We start from the raw sequence: 10694 nt of genomic DNA, 5'->3' as shown, positions 1-10694 counted from the left end.
CATTGCCTCTGACACACCCATCCCGATTACCCCAGTCACTGAATCAATCCACCTCATAGAGGGTCTTCCCCTCCTGCGCTGTCCCTTCACCCTACCCAGCATGATGTTCCTCTCTAAAGACCTGTCCCTCCTTATAACATGTCCAAAGTATGTCAGGCGAAGCCCCAGAATCATTGCCTCCAAGGAGTAGCCTGGTTTAACCCTCTCTAGGATGAATCTGTTTTCCTAGCAGTCCATGGTACATTCAATTATCTTCTCCAGCACCACAGCTCAAAAGCATCCACTCTCCTTCTATCCTCCCTAGTCATTGTCCAGCTTATGTTTGAACCCACCAGCAGTGATGAGGGAAGATGGACAATCTCCTCTCATGTGATTTATAGCCTCCAAAAACCCAATGGAGGGTCAGCTATCAATCAGATCCGATTTGATGGTAATGTGTGCGTGTTAATAGCAAAAAAAGGAACCCGTTAAGTGTGCTTGTCATATTTTAGTTTATAGACTTTGATTCTTTTACCACAACCCTGTGAGGTGGTTGTAACATCTCTGTAATTATGTAAGGAAATTAATGGTCCTGTAGCCAGGCCACTGGAGCTGCCCTTGCTCCAAACTCACAGGAAGACAAACTCTTTACTGGGCTGCCCATCAAGGTGGCTGGAGCAGAAATGCAGGGGACACTCCATGTCAGGGCTGGAATGGGGAAGATTCCTGGCACAATGGTGGGGGATCTTAGGTGACGAAGCTACCAGAAATACTGAAAGCAACAGTAAGAGTATTTCTGGAGGGATGGTGATGTCGGCAGTGTGGCAAGTTTTTGCTGGTGAGTTTTTACTGGATTACCTTACGGTAAAACCTTGAGCGCAAACACAGTTTGATGGGGAAATGTATCACTGAGTGGCTAAAGGAAGGAAAAGGCTGGATGCTAGAGAGACAGATGAAGACTTCTGGGTCTGAAAGTCTTTCCTTTTGGATAAAGCTGGCATCTGGGGCCTGCTAGACTGGCTTCACCCTGGGAGCTGTGAATTTTGAGGGTGGGACTCCTGCCCTTGCTTAGGCTGAAGTCAGATTTGAGGAGGGTCTTTTAAACAAAACAAACCCAAATCCACACAGTTGCCAATTTGTGTCTGTCAGGTATGAGGAAACAAGCTTACCCCAAATCCCACATCCATAAAGTCAATTTCAACTTACTACTCTTGGATCAAAATTGGTGCCTCGGTGACCCTCTCAGGAGGACACCAAGTAGAACTATTCAGGGATTTTTTTTTTTCAAGGTTGTAATCTTACGGGAGCAGATTTAATTGAGCTGCAACCAAAATCTGGTTTGGGGAAAGGAAAAATTATTCCTGAGCTTGAGACAGAAAAATAATTCACTTCAAGACTGTAGAACGTGACCCCTGGGGTCTGAGTTCCCACCTTCATAGGAACAGTGTTGGTTGCCTTCTTCAGGGGTAGGGCAGCCATCTGTCTCAAGGAAGATAGCTTGCCTAACGGCCAAACCACGCTCATTTTCATTAGGAAGAAAAATGTGAAGTGCCTTCAGCTGAGCAATTTGCATTTCTAGTTCATAGCGGGGAGGGCCAGGGCCATGTGTCAGTGTCGCTAACAGCAGCCTTGGGTTTCTCAGTAGTGGTCTTACAGCCTCCAGGAGCCCGGGAAATATGTCTACGTCCCTGCAGAGACACATTCTCAGCACGACTTTGTTAATCTATCCCAAGAAAAGTGTAAATGTTATTTCTTTTCTCTCTTGAGAATGGATTTTTTTTTGGGGGGGGGGGTAGTTTTCGTTTTTATAGTCTTTTGCTTCCTTCCTCAAAATTCTAAAATGTCACTGCATCTTTGCACCCCTTGTACTTCCCTTGTAGGGAAGGCAGAGCCAGTCAGATGGGCTGGCATGATTTTCTTTTCTGAGTCCCCGGACAGGACAATCTGAGGAGCCCGGCGGACGCTAACGGGAAGAGTAGAGGTTGGTGTGGACCCAGCGACACCTGCACAGAAAGGCCTGGTGAAGCCTCAGCCACTGACGACCTGGTGGAGCATTGTTCTCTTCTGACACAAATGGGGCCGTGAGTTCACATCAACTCGATGGCAAAAGGAAAATCAAAGAGTAACAGTGCGCAGACCTTGACACTGAAGGCACGCCCCCAGCCTTGCTTGTGTTTGTAAACATGAGTTGGCTCTAATGGAATTTTCCATGCTGACATGAAGCCGTGAAGCTGGCTGCCACTCCATGCTCTATGCACAGAAGGACCTGTTGGAACTTATGCAGCTCGGTGGACGGAAGACACTTGGGCTGCTTGGTCCAGGAGGAAACTTTGTGTCACTGGTTTGTGTTTCGTCAGCAGTGACACAGCAGTGTGGACCAAACCCAACCCATAATTTCCTGAAATTCAGTAAAGATACATCAGAGATGCCTTCTGAAAATCTCTAATTTGCTGCATGCTGTTTAAATTCAGCTGTGCTTGCGGAGAGATGAGTTGGCGAGTCTCGAATTTTCTCTCCATCCCAGGCTGCAAAGCGGAAGTGGCTGTGGGGGCCTGTCTGCACTGCACTATCCTCTGCCCTCTCATGGGCCCATGGCCACTGTCCTGCCCATCTGATGGTGGTGGGAGGATCCTGGCCCCACCTGCTCGGCTCTTTGAGCGAATGAACGAGGGCAGCTCTGACGAGCTCTTGGCAGTTGTCTGGCTACAGTTGCTCAGGGCTTCTGGGCAGGAATATTTTCTTTTTCAGTTTTGCACACTACTAAATAGAAATGGGAATATGATTTCAAGGGGCAAATTCTTTCTATTGTACTTACTTTCTAAAAATCATGGTGTCTGGGGGATACGATTTATAATGAGGGAAGTGTCTGCAAATCTCTATCCTCTTGGCTGCCACATTTTTGTGTCTTCTGCTTTTTAGGTCCTCATTCTTTCTTCCCAGAAACCTACCAGTATTTCTTGAACTACAGAGCATTAAGGGCATGACTGGTCAATGCTAACTTGTAACTTGTAGAGGTGATAGGGCTTTAAACCAGCCTTAACTATGGTATTCATCTGTGTGGAACCATGTCTCCTATACTGTCATCCAGAGGTGCCAGTTCTTAAAAAGTACGTGATACAGGAAAGGTGGAGACTATCAGCAAATAAGAGGAAGCCTCTCAAAGGGACGAATGGACAGTGATTTCGGCAATAGACGTGAGCACGGCAGGAACTGAGGATGGTGCAGGAAAAGTCAGGGTTCCGAGCTGTTGTTCCCAAGGTTGACAGAAGATGTGACGGACTTTACAGCACCACACGCTGCCCTTTTCAGCTACTCACACAGCAATGTCACCCTTTACTTCTGTCCTAGGTCATTCCTTTTCATCCTCAAGCCCCACTTTAACCTATATTTTTATTATTGGTTTACATCTATTGGAATTAATGGCTGTTTTGAGCTAAAATGGGATAAAATAAGTGATGTTGAAGTCCCAAAATGTACCTTCCTAAACAAATGCAGTCAGAAACAAGCCCTCGTGCTGATGTCAACTCTATTTCATGAAGTAGTTGTGTTGTACTGTGGGGTCAGAACTGAATCACAGCTGCGTCTCCAGCAGGCTTTCACAGGCTGTAAATCACACTGGAGGAGATGGTCCATTTTTCTCCCACATTATGACATATTTCCTGTATTTTACTTCTCCCTAATTTTAGGGTATAAGTTTTATAAGAATGAAAGCAGTAGCTCTAGAGTCTAAGAGGAGCCTGTTTATTAACCTTGTATTTGGCTGTTTATGAGAAGGAAAAGTGTCCTATGCCTGGCATTTGCCTCAGTATTATTTATTTTCTTCTACCATTTCCCCTAAAGTTTTTAAAAGATCTTCTCTGAATTAGTACTGGTAAGGAAAGAGGTAGTGAATTTAGCAATAACTTTAGGGTATTTGATTCTAATACATGCTTTCCCTGCCTCCCATCATATGATCCAATTTTTCTTAATGGTTTTAAAAACATAAACCCCACTGCGTAGTCATTGCACAGGTGCAGTATTCTTATTTGGGGAAGTCAAACAAGATGGAAACTTCATTCCTACATGGTCTGTCTTCCTGCATTCATGCAGGAGACTCTCCCCATACTGGCTAGTGATCAAAAATTTGACAGACACAGAGTTTGACATTTTCTTTGCAAATAGCTATTTTATCAAGTCTGTAGGGAGTTTTACTGCTAACCCATAGGCCACACTTCTGTCCACTAGTTCTAGTCCACTAGTGTCCCTGAGGGAGAAATATGGACTATCTTCTATGTGATTTACAGCCTCAGAAACCCAATGTGGGATCAGCATCGAGTCCATTCTAGATTGGTAAATTTTTTAAAGTTGGGAGTAAAAAAAATGGTTACAGAGATTAAATTATAGTTATACTCTCTATCTCTGTCAACTGAACTTTTCCATTCTAAATACTTGTTTCTTAGGCATAGATGAGAGTGTTGTTAGATGCCTTCAAGTTGAATGTGACTCCCAGGGACCTACTACGAGTCTACACTTTGCCTGAGCCTGTGCCGGGTCTCACAGTTTCTCCAGGGCTTCAGGCCATGGCTGCGTCATTGTGACAGTCTGTCCAGATGAGGGTCTTCTTCTTTTCCACAGCCCTCCACTTTGCCCACAAGTGTAGAGGAAGAATAAAGACATCTAAGTTGGAAGAGAAACAGGTAACAGTTGCAACCAGAAGTTCACAACATACAAAGAATTTTATTATGCAATACAGACCTTTTCTCAAATTTTTTCACAGAATTCCACACAGCAGTCTACTAGAAAAGTAGAAGTATACAACACCAAAATAATATTCTGAGTACAAATCGCTAATCAAAAGGAAGGAGGAGATAGTTTAATAACAAATAGAAAGTGAAAGGGTGTTTGTTGCTTTAATACAGCACCTGGTAGTCTCTGTCCTCAAAGCCAGGGTGAGTGCAGGCGGCTCCACCGGCTCACGGTTGCTATCGACCCTCAGGGTGAGCTTTGGTAACTGCATTAACTGTAAACGTGTCCAAGAACATTCCATCATTTCAGCTTGTGTGCTATAAACAACATAGGTCAGGAAAAGACATCGTAGCTATTTCACACTTGCTCTAACTTTAGATTCCTTATGTTAACCACACAATAACTCCCCTCAAACCATAATTTCCTAGGTCTACAACATGCTTAAACAATATTGATAGAAAGAATTGAGATGTTTTAAATTACATTTACCATAATTTTAACATTACTATTTAAATCCCCAGGAGTTCCAGTGCTGAAGAAGTACAATTGCTTTTGGGGGAAAAGAAACCAACACAGGCTCCAGAGTAGAGCATAAACCCCACCCCCCACCCCAGTATCATAACCCATTTCTCTACTGTTAAAATCGTATTTTTCAAGATTACAAATGGGAAATGTTCTTCATATTATAGCTAGAATTAGTGGGCTTTCTTGCCTCACTGTAAGTTTCCATAATTGGTGAAAATAGACTTCTTATTATGACTAAAAAATATAGAATTTTTTTTTAAACTACAGAACCCAGCAGCCAGTTTTCTGCTTTGCTGTTTCCCCCCAAAAAAGTCAAGCAAAGTCTACAAAAATAGCAATTAACTTTAAAAAATATTTTGCTGCTTAGAGCAAATTTAAGTTACATTCAGATGTAATAGCTATTTCTAAGAGTGATGCTGGGTGCTTGCCCTGCCACCGCAGGGCTGGAGGGCTGGCTCCTCAGTAGCGCGTCTGGTATTCATGATGCCACCGGTTAAAATCGTTGTAGAAGAGGACGATGCTGCCGGAGGCCATGCCGGAAATGATGCACCTGGGAGAGCGCAGAGCAGAGCTTACAAGCCTGGTTCTTCCCTAGAAGCCCACTACCAAGAGAGCTTCCCTCCCCAGTCCCCATGGTGAAGCAGAAGACAGGAAACCCCGCCTCTGTGGGAACTGGGCTCTGATAATCAACATGATATTACAAGGAAGCTCAGAGTGCTCTCTCCTGCTGCTGGGCAAAGACCACACCCCAGCCTGCTTTACCACGCGTGGCCAGGCACACAGGATGAGCCACTGGAAGTTGAGAGGCCCTGGTCATTTCTGCGGGCCTGGAGGCCTTTCCTTTTATTGTTATGTGCTGGAAAGTCACCTGCGACTCATAGCGATGATATATACAACAGCCCTAAACTGCTCTATCCTGTGCCAATCTCAGTGTCTTCAACACACCATTACCCCAGTCACTGAATCCATCCATCTCTTTGAGGGCCTTCCTCTCCTGCATTGTACCTCCACCCTCCCAAGCATGACATCCGTCTCTCCTTGCAACATGTCCAAATTATGTCAGACAAAGCTTCAGAATCCTTGCCTCCAAGGAGCAGCCCAGCTTCATCCTCTCCAGGACAAACCTGTTTGTTTTCCTAGCAGTCCATAGTATATTCAACACTCTTCTCCAGCACCACAGCTCAAAGGCACCAATTCTCCTCCTATCATCCCTAGTCATTGTCCAGCTCTCTGATGCATAGCGAATAACTGCAAAGTTTATTGCAGCTGAGGTGTTCGGAATCACAGCAACCCAAAAAGCTTGACAAATCAAGGGCTAGATGGGGGAGATAGGTGGGAAGAGAAGGGGATACTGGTAGCACAGAGAAATGGGTGGGTCATGACACACATGTCAAGGGCTGGGACAACACTGAAACTATTGGTTTTTTTCTACAAGTGGGTAAATATCTTTCATCTGTTCTCTTCTGTAAAATCTTGTCTGTCAGATATTGTTCTAAATCTGAGCACTCAAATTAAGATGGACTAGGAAAAATGATAAGCCATCCACTTTTGAAATAGCAGGCCTTCAAAAAACCTATGTTCCTTTTTATTAGTTATTGAAATCCTTGAGACGAACAGTCACAATCCCAAAGCATGCACTTGTGGAAGAAGTGGTACACAAGTGATGGATCACTTCTGACAGAAGAGTCCATGGAGAGCAAGAATGCAGACAGCTGTGCATAATTTGGACTTGACTGTCTTCTCCAGAGGACTATTCTGTGTCCATTACGCTGTCACTGGAGCCTAGTCATAAGAACACAGTAACTCCCTGGAATGACACTGTACTGTCTCCTGTCTGGAGGTAGTGGTGAGGACAGGAAGATGAAAAAGGAGTAAGATGGGCAGTGGGACCATCTTCCTAGGACTCCTGGAAGGCTGAATCCATTGTGCTAACTTTTACTCAGGAGGGTTCAGCCAGGAGAGGCCTGTAAAGATCAAATTATACTCATTGACTTTCCTCATATTAGAATGAGACAAAATGAGTGTGTATTAAAAGAAAAGAAAAGTGCTAGGTAAAGTTCACTTAGGTGGAGAAATGGAAAGTAGTAAGGCAAGGGGGTCATCTGAGTCCCAGGACAGATGAGGGACTCTGACATAAAATGTCAGAGCTGTGAAATGAAATTTTTAAAAGGTATTTTAAGGAAATATAAAGCTTTTCATGAATCTAAATAGCCTTTTGATACTGAAATTTATCCTGAAAAATTTAACCTTTGTCCAGGTATATCAACCCTATCAAAATGATACCACACTTCTAAAAGAGCAATGATTTAATTGACAAAACTTATCTCTTAAAACTCACAAAAAAATTTTGAATATACCAACCACAAGAAGACAGTCCAATTAGTAGGCCAAGGATATGAATGTTAAGACTGATAACATGAAGAAATGCCCATGACCATTAATCATTTTGAGAGATACAAATCAAAACAACAATGAGCTATCATCTCAACTGGCAGTAATAGCAAGATTTAAGAACAAACAAAAATGTCCAGAAAGTATTAAATGCCAGAGAGGAAGAAGAGACAGGAACCCTTGTCCATTGCTGGTTGGACTGTAAAATGATAAAACCCCCAAGGGAAATGTTCTAGCACTTCTTAAGAAAGGAGGGAATGGAAATAACAGATGATCCTGCAATCCCACTTCAGGAAAGTAAAAGCCATCATACAAATACATGCACAATAGGTTCACAGCACTAATCACAATAGCACTAAGAAAGAACCTAAGTGACCATCAACAGATGAAAGGATACAGCGCATCAGTACACTCTGGAATACTGTTGTTGGGTACCATCAAGTCAACTACAATGCACAGTGACCCTCTGAACAACAGATCTCGACCCTGCCCTATCCTGTACCATCCTCAGCATCTCTGTCATATACTTCATCCCACTGTGGTAATCCCGTCAATCCATCTTGTTGAAGGTCATATTCTCTTTCACTAACCCTTTACCCATCTTGGCATGATGTCTCCCTTTAAGGACTCCCTTTAATTTCCTCTTGAAAATATGTCCAAAGTAACTGAGGTGAAGTTTCACCATCCTCGCCTGTAAGGAGTATTCTGGTTGTACCTCCTTCAAGACAGACTCGTCTGTTCTTTTGGTTGTCCCTGGGACAATCAACACTCAAATACTCCAATTCGTTTTTATTCACTGCCCAACTTTCAGATGCATAGCAAGCATCTGAAAATATCAAGGGTTGGATTTTTTCTTTAACATCTGTCCTCTTCAGAACACAGTCCTAAACAAAGAAGTCCATGACAGCAGATGTCTCCAGTGCAACATATCTTTTGACTTCTTGATTGCAACTATGGGTGTTGATTGTAGATTCAAGTAAACGAAACTTCTGACAACTTTAATCTTTTCCCCATTTATCATGATGTTGCCTACTGGTCCTCTAGGGATGTTTTCTTCCTCTTGAGATGTAACTCATAGTGAAAGCTGCAGTCTTTGACCTTCTGCACTAAGTGCTTTAAGTCATCTCTACTTTCAGCAAACAAGGTTGTGTCATCTGCATAATGCAGGTTGTTAATGAGTCTTATCTAACCTGATGCCATATTCTTCACATAAATTAGCTTCTCAGATGATGTGCTTGGTATACAGATCAAACAGGTATGGAGAAAGGATACAACCTTGATATACATTTTTCCTGATTTTAAATTATGCAATATTTCCTTTTCTATTGATACTGTTTATTAGTCTAGATATAGGTTTCACATGAGCACAATTACGTGTTCTGGGGTTCCAGGTCTTCTCAGTATTAGTCATAACTGTATGATCCACACAGTCATATGCCTTTTTATAACTAATAAAACACAAGAAAACATTTCCCTGGTATTCTCTGCTTTCAGCCATGATCCACCTAACATACACAGTGATCTTTCTTATGCCCCTGCCTCTTCTGAACACAGCCTGAATTTTGCACTTTTCTCCGTCAATGTCCTATTCCAGTTGTTTTAAAATAATCTTCCATAAAATCTTACCTGCATATGATAATAGTGACATTGTTTGATAATTCCCACAGTCTGTTGGATTTCCGTCCTTGGGAATGGAAACATATGGATCTCTTCCAGTCAGCCAGGCAACTGTCTTCCATATTTGTTGGCAAGAGGCTGGTGAGCCCATCCAGGGCTGCATCTGTTTCCTGGAACACCTCAACTGCTACTCCTGATTCCTTATATTTTGCCAATGCCTTCAGTGCATCTTGGGATTTTTCTTGCAGTACTGTTGGTTACTGATCATATGCTCTTTCCTGAAATGGTTCAGTATTGACAGATTCTTTTTGGTTCAGTGACTGTGAAACCTTTTATCTTTGATATCTCCTGCATCTTCCAAGATTTTACCAACAGAATCCTTCAGTATTGTAACATAAGGCTTGAATGTGTTCAAGTTTTTCAGCTTGAGAAATGCCAAGCGTGTCCTTTTCTTTTTGTTTTCTAACCCTGATCTATGCACATTTTATTATTATACTTTGCTTTGTCTTCTTGAACTGCCCTTTGAAACCATCTGTTCAGCCCTCTTACCTCAGCCTAATCTTGTCAGGCTGCTTTGTATTCCAATGCAAATTTCAGAGTCACTTCTGACACATTTCATTCTGGTCTTTTCTTCCTTCCCTGTCTTTGTAATGACCTTTGGCTTGCTTCATGGATGACATTTTTCCACAAGTTGTCTTGAATCATTCTGTGAATCAAATCTAGTATTCTAAAGATGGTTTTTAAATTCAGGTGGGATAGACTCAAGGCCACATTCTGGCTCTCATGGACCTGTTTTTATTTTGTTCAACTTTAATTTGAACTTACATATATAAATACTTGGTCTGTTTCTTCCACAGATAAGGAAATCAGTTAGATTCCTGTGAGGTCCACATGAATGGTTCCCATCCCCCCCCCGAAAGTATTTGCAATTCATAAATTACTGTTGTATACAATTCTAGGATGTGTTCTATCTCCGTATCTTTTCAATCTATATGTGGAACAGATTATCTGGGAGGCTGGGCTCTATGAGGAGAAAGGTGACATCAGGATTGGAGGTAGACTCATCAGCAATCTGCCTTGTGCAGATGACAGAACCCTGCTTGCTGAAACTGAGGAGGACCTGAAGCACTTGCTGCAGAGGGTCAAGGACTGTAGCCTCCAATATGGATTGAGGCTCAATGTCTAGAAGACAAAGATTCTCACCACTCGGCAGATTGGCAACATTATGATGGATGATGAAGAGACTGAAATTACTGACAGCTTCAGTTTGCTTGGCTCATCAACACTCTTGGCACTAATAGCCAGGAAATGAAAAGATGTATTGGGAAAGTCGGCTGTCAGAGACCGCTCCAAGGTACTAAGGAGCAACGATGTCAGTCTGGAGACTGAGGTGCACCTGATACAGGCTATAGTTTTTGCAATAACTTGCTATGCATATGAGAGCTAGACAATGACTA

The 10694-nt window shown here is 42.7% G+C and overlaps 1 protein-coding gene across 1 annotated transcript in view; it reads right to left on the bottom strand.

Annotated features, from left to right (window-relative positions):
- Positions 1-5688: 5688 nt before the first annotated feature.
- Positions 5689-10694, bottom strand: part of LRBA (LPS-responsive vesicle trafficking, beach and anchor containing) — an 874405-nt gene continuing 869399 nt past the window's right edge. The window contains exon 54 of the mRNA XM_006884505.1: positions 5689-5779. Within this exon, the coding sequence (XP_006884567.1) occupies positions 5689-5779 (91 nt within the window). The remainder of the gene's footprint in view (positions 5780-10694) is intronic.

This window comes from Elephantulus edwardii, unplaced genomic scaffold (assembly GCF_000299155.1).
Source record: "Elephantulus edwardii isolate Elephantulus edwardi_28Jun2011 unplaced genomic scaffold, EleEdw1.0 scaffold00034, whole genome shotgun sequence".
NCBI lineage: Eukaryota > Metazoa > Chordata > Mammalia > Macroscelidea > Macroscelididae > Elephantulus > Elephantulus edwardii.
Note: the sequence above shows the minus strand (reverse complement) of the source record. Positions and strands in the feature narration are given on the sequence as shown.